The 12451-nt window shown below is 35.7% G+C and overlaps 1 protein-coding gene across 2 annotated transcripts in view; it reads right to left on the minus strand.

Annotated features, from left to right (window-relative positions):
* Nucleotides 1–12451, minus strand: part of WDFY3 (WD repeat and FYVE domain containing 3) — a 255203-nt gene that overhangs the window by 189096 nt on the left and 53656 nt on the right. For both annotated transcript variants that reach the window (XM_006867730.1, XM_006867731.1), the window contains exons 6-10: nucleotides 12076–12262; nucleotides 9373–9539; nucleotides 6286–6753; nucleotides 4831–4932; nucleotides 1441–1634 (exon numbers count right to left, since the gene is read on the minus strand). In XM_006867730.1, the coding sequence (XP_006867792.1) occupies nucleotides 1441–1634; nucleotides 4831–4932; nucleotides 6286–6753; nucleotides 9373–9539; nucleotides 12076–12262 (1118 nt within the window). The remainder of the gene's footprint in view (nucleotides 1–1440; nucleotides 1635–4830; nucleotides 4933–6285; nucleotides 6754–9372; nucleotides 9540–12075; nucleotides 12263–12451) is intronic.

Here is a 12451-nt window from a genome sequence, read left to right on the forward strand (position 1 = left end):
TTGTCATAAATGTGAAATGTTGGATTATGAGAGAGTTAATGAGTGAGGAGAAGATTAATTCCTTGTACTAGAAAAAAAATGTTTTATTGAATATCATTGTTTCATATGCAAATAAAACCTTTTAAGATTTAATTGACTGTAACATTTTGAGACACTTTTGGGAAAAAGTGGGAGACTTATCTTGGTATGCTTGCTAACCATGTTCTTCATCTCCTACCTACCCACTGTTGTTGTGAGTTGCCCTTGAGTTGACTTTGACTCAAGGTAACCTTTTAAAACAAACTGTATTACTAAATTCACTTTGAAATAAACATGTACAATAAAGTGGTCTGATTTTCTAAATTTATTCACTGTACTACCAGTGGACTCACTAATGTGAGTGTGTGTATAGGAAGCTTTGTAAAAGCCTAATGATGTGCTTGAAAGAGATACCAAAACCACAGCCTTGGCGTTGATTCCAAACCAGTGACCCTAGAGGAGAGAGTATAACTACCACAAAGGGGGATCCTAGGTTGCAATCTTTAAAAGCAGATTGTCACATCTTTCTTCCAGAGATATTGGTAGGTTTGAAATGCTGATATTTCAGTTAGTAACCAGGTGCTTAACCACTGCATCACCTTGTCTCTTTGTCTAAAGAACATGGTTTTTAACATCTTATGTTCAGCTCTATCTACTACTTAAAGTTGTGTAAACACATTAGTTACATAATATTTCTGAATCACAGTTTTCTCATCTGTAAAATGAGAAAATACTTTACAGGACAGCTAAGTAAATACAAAAAGCAAATGTATACGGCCTGATATCTATAAGAATACTCATTTTGTGTTTGTATTTATAAACATACAAGGGGGCGTCAAAAAGTTTGTGGAAAAATTCTGTTGTCTTTAAATTCCATTTTCCACCAACTTTTGAAGCCCTTCATATAGCATCCGGAGTCCCGGTGTAGCGCTGTGGATTAATGTGTCAGACTGCAAAGCCATTTGAATTGCAAGGTCGGCTGTTCAAGCTCACCAACTGCTCCTCGGAAACCCCATACAGGGTTGCTATGGGTCAGAACTGATTCGACGGCACTTAACAATAACATATAGCATCTTATGTAATGCATGCATAACACGAGTGATTTTCATTGAATAATTAATATGCGTATTAACAGAATTTAGTATTTCTAAAGCTGTTACACTTCACTAATGTGCTTTTTAACTTAAGGGATCATTTCTGTGAGTCAAGATAATTAGTGCAGGGGTTTGTGAGCAGGAAGTTAACACATACTGAATGACATGAGTGATAAGAGCAATTTCAAATCCTCAACATATACAAATGTACATTCCTTTTGTTAATTGGATTTTTTGAAACTTCTTTGTTCTAACTTAACAAATAAGCCACTTAAAAACAGGCACCAATTTTAGGAGTAAAAGAGTACACACACACTATCAAACTTACCCTTAAAATATCAGTCTTCAACAGCAATTCTGTTGGCGGGGCTGAATGCATTAACCCAAGGAGTGTGCCCATGTCATCATCACCATTTGGAGAGAGCACCAACTGCTGAATAATCATCAGGGCATGTTGCCGGCACTGCGGGTACTTCACAATGTTATGTGCACATCTGGCACCTCCAAACTCACGGAAAATTCCTTAAATGAGGGAGAAAAAAAAAGAACAACATGGGCTAACTTAAAACTCTGAGACAAGTGAGATGAATGAAAATCCCCATCTTTTCATAAGTAAAGCAACTGAAAAGAATGCCTATTAACCATTAAAAATAACAATATAAAATGGCATAAAAGAATGTGAGCAAAGGTATATGCACATTTTCCCAAGATTTTCACAGTGCAAGAATATTGCCCTGTTATGTTCACCATGTCTAAATCATCTCAATCTTGATCATTTAGAAATGCTATATAGGTAGACACCAGAAGACCCAATACTTTATGTACAGGTTTTAAGCTGAACAATACGGAAATAAACTTATGTAAAAGGCTTTCACATAGACAACAGTCAAAATAAATGAAATTTAAACTGCCCAAGTCTTCCAAACTAGGAGCAAAAGGAAATGGGATAAACGTTGCTATCAAAGGAAAACTTAAAAGGAACCAAAGCATTTAGTTAGACAGGTAGAACACATGAACAATGAAAGACAAGCTATAATAGAAAGCATCAGTCATGGTACTGCTGCAAAGCTCGATATATTAAATTATCATTTCCCACCATAGAACCGGTGAGGAAATAAGACACACAGAAGTAGAATAACTTCACCAAAGTCACACAGCTAACAGGGGCTGAGCAGGATTTAAGCCCAGGTAGCCATCTTAGAGCTGTGCCTATGAGCTATATATACTCTTCTCATATTAAATACCATCCTCATAAAATATAATCAATATTTGTAGATGGCTTCAATCATTAGTTTGTATTTGCTACAAAGTAATTGTTCTGCTTTTGATGTTTTCAGAGTAACTTGTATACACACTCATTTGTAGTTTTTATCAAATGGCCTTTTTATTAATTTCTCTGTCTGTTATTGTTAAGTGCTGTAAGTTGCTTCCAACTTACAGTGACTCTGTATAGGCCTTCAGAGGAGAGGCGGATGGGTTTGAACTATCTACCTTGTGGTTATCCTACAGCTCCAAACCAGCACTCCATTTTGTGTTTGGTTCATCATTAAACTTAGATGTCCTTGTCACTTGTGTTTCAATAAATGTTCATTCAGTGAACAATTGTCCGTGCATTCTGCTTGGTAGCCACTGTCCTTTATCTGTTTATGTGACTTCTTACTTGCTAACTTTATAAGAATTACATAGCCCTGAAGGGAGTACACAGAAGATAGGTGAGGCTTTCTGCTCCCGTAAAGACTTACAGCTTCACAAACCCTGTACAGAGTTGGTATGAGTCACACTCAACTCAGTGGCAGTGACTGAGAGTTGCGAAGGAATTCATGGATTTTTTACAACCCTTGGATACCTGGTGGCATTGTAAGAGAAGCACCAGACAACTAACTGGAAAGTGAGCCTTTCAAACCCACTAGCTACTCTGCAAAAAAAAAAAAAACTGATGCTTTCTGCTCCTGTTAAGATGCACAGCCCTAAAAACGCGTATATAAGGTCTCTATGATGCAGAACTGATCTGATGGCACTGGGTCTTTTGGCTACCTGAAGAATGTGTTTCCTCATCAGATCATCATATTGACTAATGGTTTTTGAAGCGTTATGATGAACAAAGCACAAAGTTCTAAGTCCCTGAAAGCTAGTAACAACTTTCCCAACAAAGAAAAGATAGTAGCTAAGAAACGAACTTCGTGAAAACATGTTTGGCACTTTGGGAAATTAATTTTCAGTCACACAGAGTGAGCTATCAGCCCGTATCGTGGTAAAATTGTCCAACTGCACCCTGTACAACTCTGGGTTAACATCAAATGCTAATTTGTAAAGTAACCTTTTGGCAGTATATTTTTCCTATGCTTCTGAGTATCTAGTCAACTAGACCTAGATAGTGCATGTGAAAATGGTGCATTACACCACAGAGGAACTGTTACTATATTATCCATTAAACATTATCATACTTATTGTTTAAATTACTAATTCAACTGTCTTAACATTTGCCAAAAGTGTATTAAAGTAATTCTTGTACAATTATGTTCTTACATCTTTCTCCATTAGGTTGCAATTCCTGTGTGGCAAGGCAATTGTATCTTTGTATCTCTAAACACCTAACACAGTCTCTGCAACACACACACATACACAAATATATATTAAATGTGTATATATATTAAATGTGTTAAATATTGAGTTTCTCTGCATTCAGGAAAGCAGTAATGCATTTTTGTGCATTCAATTACTCATTCAATCATGGATCTGGGCTCAATCTACTCATCTAAACTCATCTCCCTCCTCGATTACTGCTCTCAAGTTTGATGGGGCCTGTTGCCCAACATGTTTAGGAACTTGGTTGCAAAAATGTCAGATGATCTAATCTAGATAGATGATAGATAGATAGATAGATAGATAGATAGATAGATAGATAGATAGATAGATAGATAGACAGACAGATTTTAAAAAGGTACATTTTACAAATAGAGCTGATCTCTCTATTAATGATAAGTTGAAAAGGACTGACAATAAAATGAAACCAAATAGAAAACAATAGATTGAATGAATGCAGTTTACCTGGTAAATTATACTAGAGAATCATTATTCAATATTTTCCTAGAGTTGCAACATTGTGATACCTTAACTAGAATTACCGAACAATTAAGGAAATCACCATAAAAAGCAAAATATTACAGAAAATATTTTAAGTAGCCCTGGTGGTGCTATAGGACAACCACTTAACTGGCATCCATCCATAAGGTTGGCAGTTCAAACAGCTGAAACCCACCAGTTGCTCTGCGGAAGAAAGGTTAGGTCATCTGCTCCTGTAGAGATTTAGAATCTTGGAAATTTTATACAGAGTTGCTGTTAAGTTGAAAATGACTCAATGGTAGTGGGCTTGTTTTAATTTATAAAATATAAGTCAAGTAAATCTGCTTTATAGTAAGTCAAAGTATGTTTTTAAAATATTTTAAATACAAGGAACACTTTAAAGGCAGTAAAATATAAGTACTTATTTTTAAATCATACCAATGTATATATTGTGTAATAAATACATGTTTTGTGTCTTTTTAACTAATATATTATTAAAAGTTAAAAGCATTGCATTTCTAAAGACATGAGAAAGTCACTGACCCAACAGTTTTGTCTCCAAGTGATAAAAGCACTTCCAAAGCAGGGCTCACTAGAGACTATGTACCCAGAGGTAATCTCCTCCCACGGCATTTTCTAGCAGTTTTCTAGTTACCTGCATTTGTGTTTGATCCTTGAAGCAACACTGTCAAGGTCTCCATAACCAACAAGGCCAGGTGCTTTTGGTCTTCAAAAGAACTATTATTTCTTGAGTCCCCTAAAAAAAGGTTGAAAGGTCCAAATCACGTGAGGGGCTTTTTTTTTTTTTCTTTCTTTCTTGAGTCAGTTTTAACAATTCCTTTCAATATTCCTTAAATAATCACTTTCACTACTAATCTGTTTTGTTCAGTGCCGTGGTCAGTTCTGATTCATAATGACCTTGTATAGTGTTTCCAAGGAGTAGCTGGTGAGCGAGAACCACTGACCCTGCGGTTCAAACCGACCTTGCAGTCTAGCACACATTAACTCACAGAGCTACACCAGGACTCTTCAGAGTCTACAAAATCTAAAAAAATGATATATGTGTCCAACATCTGCCAGAATGAATGTCTACAGGTTTTATTTAGGGTCCTAGACTATTATCAAACACTAAAACTAAAAACACTAAAGTTAATTATATTCATATACTTCTCACAGACAGGGGTTTTTGTCATCGAGGGGATTCTAGGTCAACAAATGAATGGTAGATTTAATGCATCAGAACAAATGCAACATTACTTATTTAACTTGTATGAATTCATTCCACACACTGAATAGTGATAGAACACATTGGTTAAGACTGACACAGTGGCTTCAACAATGGACTCAGACATCACCGCAACTGTGATGACGACACAGGGTTGGTCAGGTGGTGTTTCGTTCTGCTGTGCACAGGCTCCCTATGAGTTGGAGCTGGCTCCACAGCACCTAATAACAGTAACTGTGCTTCTATCATATTAACCAGACAGGATGAAAACAACAAAATCTCAAATTTAAAGTATCATGATAATGTGTGTATGTAAAAACATCATAAAAGAGAGGTATTTCTTTGCTCTCTACATGAAAACATTCTGAAACACCTACAAAATCTAACTGTTTTCACAAAGCTTGTAAAATTCCGCCCAAAGCAGAACATACTTGAAATAGTCCTATTTGGATCATATGTGATTCTGTCAATTTTCAGCATACTTTGGAGTCCTGGTGTGGCACTGTAGGATAAGCACTGGACTGCCAACCACAAGGACAGCAGTTTAAATTTATCAACTGCTCCTCCGAAACCTTATACACAGCATCGCTATGAGTTGGAACCAACTCAATGGCACTTAACAAAAACAACAACCTTACTGTAAGTGCTCTTCTGCCACAATGATATGTTTCTAGGTTTCCCTTCCCTTCTCCAATTCCCTACTGGAGACTGAACGAACAGTTAACATCAGGATGTTACATACATTCTAATATTCACAAGGTTGTCAAAATAATGCAAATTAGTAAAAGAGTCAAAGCAGCCATGAAGCAAATTGAAAAGCATCAGCAAACACTTTTCCTGAACTCCTTTTGTCAAATAAAAACAGCAGTAGGGAAAAAGCTTTACCTTGTTCATTAAGTGCCTGAGTTGGGTCCTTCAAGAGAGCCGCATATTTATGCAAAAGGTTGACCATGACCTCCAGAAGGCCCACCTCCCTGAACACATCTTTAAATATGTAGTCATGCCGTGTAAACTTGAGAAGGGTTTTCATTGCAATAATGCTACAGTGGTAAGAAGAGCTAGATTTTAAGAGGATGCTAACACTAATAAGTTCTTTACAAGGGATATAATTTAAACTAAAAACAACAAACTCCAACATCTCAAAGTATTTGTTTTGTACTTCTGGGAGTTTAGAAATCTTCTCCGCAAACTGTGACAGTGTGTGCTGGGACTCCAGGATGAAATAGTTGGCACTGTCAGCCATGTAAATATTTGTGATGGCATCAAGGATGATTTGGGCAAGAAAGTTGGTTTTTGCTTTTAAAAATGCATTCTGAAGAACTGCAAAGGCCTGGATGTTTCTCACACTGTGACCTAAGACAAAAAACAAGAACACATACAGCGGTGAGAGGTGACATTTTGATCATGATAAGCGAGTCTATTTAACCACATCATGATGTGTAGCCTTTACCAACTCATTACTAAGAAAACATCCTGCTTTCACAAAAGTCCTTTTTTATTTCTCCTTCATACGGAACAAACCAATTTAAAGTAAACAAAACAGTGAACAGAAACTTCAATCCATCATTATAAATAGCCCAATTTAACAACACTTGTCTCCGTATTTCATAAAATAAGTCTGCAGATTAGGTCACTAGCAATAAAAAAATTTGAGTTATAACAATGGAAACTCAGGATTATCTAGTTCGATCCATTCATTTTATAAAATGATTATTCCAATTTTTTAGAAAAAGAAAGTTGAAAATGCTCTGGCTTCTGGCTCTTAAGACAGCATCCTTTATAACTAAGCTTGCTTTTAGAGACATGATGTCACTGAACCCTCACAAGAACTTCAGAAGGTTATATATAAGGGGGCTTAAAAAAAACTGTGCAGAAAATTGGAAATGAGAGATAACGAAAAAATTTCCACCAACTTTTTGAAGCCACCTAGTATTTATATCCCTGTTATAGATGAGGCAATACCAGGCAACGTCATGTGCTGAAAGCTAAATGTGTTGTACTGTTAGCAAAGAATCACAATTATTACAAATATGGCAATATCAGGAATCCTGGTGTGGCATTATAAGATAAGCACTGGACTGCTAACCACAAGGTTAGCAGCTCAAACCTACTAGCTGCTCCTTGGAAACCCTTTATAGGATAGCTACACAGTTGGAACCGACTAGACAGCACCTTAATGGTGATATTAAGATCAGATTGATTAAAGGAAAGAAAAATGAAGTGTGAACTAAAAAGTACTTTGCTGAGCTATTTTTATTTTTTTATTTTTATTTTAAGAGTTAACTGTGGAACACTCAAGCTGATACATTTTTTGAGAGACCCTTTTAAAAAAATATAAAATGAAGCAAACCTTTGGAATGCTACAAAAGACATTACTAGAATTCTACCATCTTTACTATACAGTTTAGAAGTTTCCATTTAATAGTTTCATTTAAAACTTTTAAAGTTTCATTAAAATGTTTCTATGGACTCCTGATGTGGCACTGTGGGTTAATGCACCACACTGCAAAACAATTTGAAGTGCAAGGTCGTTGGTTTAAGCTCACCAGCTGCTCCTTGGAAACCCTACACAGGGTCGCTATGGGTCGGAATCGACTCGATGACACTTCACAGCAATAACAACATACACTTTCAGGAGCCCTGGTGGCACTGTGGGTTAGCTTTTGAACTGCTAGCTATTCAAACTGTCAGCTATTCAAACCCACTAGCCAAACCACAGGAAAGAGATGAGGTTGTCTGCTCCTGTGATGACTAAGTCGCCGAAGCTCTAACACAGGGTCGCAAGGAATCAGAATGAACTGGACAGCAGGGAGCTTCTTTAGGTTTGGTTGTTTCGTTTTGTTTTTCTTGGTAGGGGTCGGGGTGGAGTACGGGTGGAGGCTTAGACATCTTAAGCTCTGAGGATAAATCATCTCAGTAAATTTGATGACTGCAATCTAAGTTATGATATTTTAATTTACGTTACAAATCGGGCTGCAAACCTCAAGGTCATCAGTTCAAAACTACCAGCTGTTCCGCGGGAGAAAGATGAGGCTCTCTGCTCCAGTAAAGATTTACAGCCTTGGAAACCCTGTACAGGGTCGCTATGGGTCGGTACTGACTCAACGGCACTTAACAACAACAACAACATATTAAGTTAGCTTTAGGAAGTTCAAAATAAACCCATTCAGTCTTCCTGCATTCATGTGCAGCATAAAGTTTAAATAACCAAACTTGGTATTTTCTTGGATAGTTAAGTTTACATGCAAATATCATGACACTATTAATACTCATTAAGTGACAATCATGTGAAAGAAATTATTAGATGTCTTTAAGCTCAAATTCTCTTAGAACGGTTGCTGTACATTTAAAATAAAAAAATTAAGCAGTAAAACTTGTTTGCATTTTTTACATAACTAAATGCTCTAACTATAGAATAACCTTTCTTAAAAGATGACTGGATCTTTGACGAGATGACTCCTGTTAGAAAATTTTGGTTATGAACATTTTTTTCTCTGACACAAAATAATATATAATTTTTTGTACTTAGGTTTACTTAGTATTAAATAAAATGCTTTTTAGAACTATATTATAGGATGGTACAAAGGAAACTCAAAGTGTTTGTGGAAAAATTCTATTATCTTTTAATTTCATGTATCAACAAACTTTTCGAAGCCCCTTGGTACAGACGTGAACATAAATCATGTTCCATCCATGCAGAGTAAAAATTCATGCTGAGTGAAATACCGTAATAGGAATTTATTTCATTGTTTGATTTTAAGGTATTTTTGTAATGTTATTTTCAAGTATTCTATATTGAAGTGATCAACAATACTGAAGAGATGTCACTTAATAAATTCTTATTTAGATGAAAATCAACATACTATTATCATACAAATAACACAGATAAAGCAACCAAAGTCAAATTCACATATTCTTTCTCTAACACCTCTGAGAAGCTCAAAATTAAAAAAAATTTAAAAAGAGGCTTACCTTTGCCTGCTGGCTGGGGTACTGCAAATCCAGGCAATAAAAAAGGTGCCCCTGTGGTAATACCAGCCGGTTTTATCTCATTGACACCGTAAGTTGTTAAGGAAGTTATCAGATTAACCAGGTCTTTCAAGGCATCCTTGGATTCAGCTTCTTTTGCTTGTTCCAATCTACAAAAAGCATGATTTATCAAATATCTTTTACTTTCCTTCAATTCTCAAAAATGAATACAGCATCTGTCAATTTTACATGTGGTATATACGTGTGTAAAGTACTGTGAAAAGTTTCTTCTTAAAATTTTTCTGATATGAGGTAGTAGTAATTTTTAAATATCTACAAATTTTATTGTAAGACATTAATGTATATATGAAAGAAAATTATACCACTAGTTTGAAGAGTTGGTATAAATGCTGACTTTGCTACTCAGCGTGCCTCCCCATACACACACACAAACAAACACACACCTCCCCACTCAGGTAAACCACTATTCTTTGGTAGAGAATTTGTAAAATAGTAAAACTACATTAAATTATCATTCATGTTCCCTATAGTTCTTAGGTTGTGAAGTTTCACTAATTACAGTCAATAATTTTGCTTACATTTTTCTGCTAACCATTTTAAAAATTCCTGGGAAGAGATTTAAGAATTTTATTTGTATTTTATTATGAATTAATCCAGGTACTCTCATTATTGTTAAGTGCCACTGAGTTGGTTTCAACGCACAGACACCCTATATAGGGTTTTCAAAGAGCCACTGGTGGGTTTACACTGACAAGCTAAAGATCAACAGTCCAGTGCTTATCCCACAGTGCCACACCAGGATTCCTTTACTCTTATTGTTGTCACTAAGTTACTCTCATTAGAGTACAATTAAATAAAGTTTAGGGAGTCAAACAATTTTTGGAAATAATCTTAATTACTTTTACATTTTTAAACTGCAGTTCTTATAAAATTATCTCTTGTCCTTGGCCCCATGAAGAGCATAAAATGGGGTGCAGCAAGTATTTCTTCAAAGTACGATTTGCTGCGCTTTCCCCTGTAATACAGCAATTATTTTCATAAAAGTACGCTTACACAAAGCACAAAGGAAAAAAGGAAAAAAGGCATGCTTATACTCAAAAAAGACAATATTTTGATATGTTTTTCAAACGTGTCCTCTTTTTTTAACTGTGTAAATTTCATTCACATATATATTTTTTTCATAGTATATGCAGAATTTTGTAATCCATTTGTTTTGCAACTATCAGTGTATATGTGTAATTCTCGGTACAATCTCCATGGTATTGTGTCTGTTATTAAGCACCATCGAGTTAGTTCCTCCTCATAGCAACCTTGTGTGAGGTTCTCTGAGTTGCAACTGATGGATTTGAACTGCTGACCTTGAAGTTAGCAGTCAAGTGTTCATCTTACAGTGCCACACCAGCTCTCCATAGAGAATGTCTTTAATGGTTCATAGATGGGTTGTGTAGATCTATGGTTGGATATTTCGATTTTGCAGACAGCAGGTTTATTATGTCTAATATGTGAGCACTAACAAACATAAAAGGTATCTCATCTCCATTTAGGATTTCATCTTCATGATCAGTAACTAGAAGTAAAATGATAATGTCAAAGTATACGAACAATTTTAAAGTTTTTGATAATATCTTGTTAACCTGCATTCTCCAAGGATTACATGAATTAAGTTTGGAATCTTGGTGTGGTGATATGGGTTAATGCAAAGGTGGTTTAAACAGTAAGTTCAATGGTTCAAGCTCACGAGTCACTCCTTGGAAACTATATACAGGGTAACTATGGAAACAACTCAACAGCACACAACAACAACAAGTAATGTGAAGCAGTTGTTTCATCAATAATCACTTCACACACACACATACATACCTGCAGAATTATATTCTTGGGGTTTCCTTAGTTTTGACTATTGATCACAGAGTTAATCAGGTATTAGAATAAAAAGTGTACCAAATAGAGTTCTCTTACAATAGATCAAATGTTTTAAAAACAATGAAAATGCCTAGAAGCAGTTAGTGAGAAAGGAGGATCTTCTTCCTAATAAAATCCAAAGCCAGTCACTTGTTCATTCCTTACATACATGGACCACTTGGAAAGGAAAGGGGAATATGAAAACACTTTCAATAACTAATTTGTTTTATATACAAATTTGTACGGTCTCACTAGGAGTCCTGGTGTGGCGCTGTGGGTGAATGCGCTAGACTACAAAGTCAGCGGTTCAAGCTCACCCGTTCTCCTTGGAAACTCTATACAGGGTCGTTATGGGTCGGAACTGACTCAACGACACTTAACAGCAACAACAACAATGGTCTCACTCATTGCTGTTAATAGTATTTACACATTATTAACTACACTTATAACCACACTGGAAGTACTGTAAAATACAGATATAAAAAACATCATTAATCAAGGAGTATCTGAAAATTAGTTCATTTAAATCTGTCTCCCTCAATTACTAATGGTTCACATACCTACTCTTTGACTGCACCACATCTGAAGCCCGAATCTGTCACTTTAATGCTAATAACTCAGTTGGCAGAACAGGAATAAAGAGACAAAACTAAGAGGACACCCAAACATGCATTAGAGAAGTGCCTATATTTTCTGTCCTGTAACACCAAATAGTACTGCTCACTTTGTTTTAAAAAAGACTGAGAAGACACTTAAATATATTCTTATATTGTTGGGCTTTACCTAAGCAAGAGATCACAAAGGAAATTATATCCTTGCCATATCCGAAAATCATCCAAAAGTGTTTGGGAAACATCACTGGAATCTTTGAGGAAACAAGAAAGCCCAGCAAACATTTCAACAATTTCTAGGGGAGACAGGTCATCTGATTGCTGCATATTCTGGACACACGTAGATAAACATTCTTTTTCTGCAAGAATAAATAATTAAGTGCATATGTATTATGTATTATCGATGGTTCGCTTAAGAAAATTTTCATCGTTCTTAACTGGCATTTAGTGGAACACTAAATTTTAATGTATTTGGAAAATGTTACAGATAAAACAATAGTTTAACTTAACAATAAAGAATGTCTGCCTTGAGCAATGTGCTCTTTCAA

The sequence above is a fragment of the Chrysochloris asiatica genome, unplaced genomic scaffold, assembly GCF_000296735.1.
Source record: "Chrysochloris asiatica unplaced genomic scaffold, ChrAsi1.0 scaffold00109, whole genome shotgun sequence".
In the NCBI taxonomy this organism is placed as follows: Eukaryota; Metazoa; Chordata; class Mammalia; order Afrosoricida; family Chrysochloridae; genus Chrysochloris; species Chrysochloris asiatica.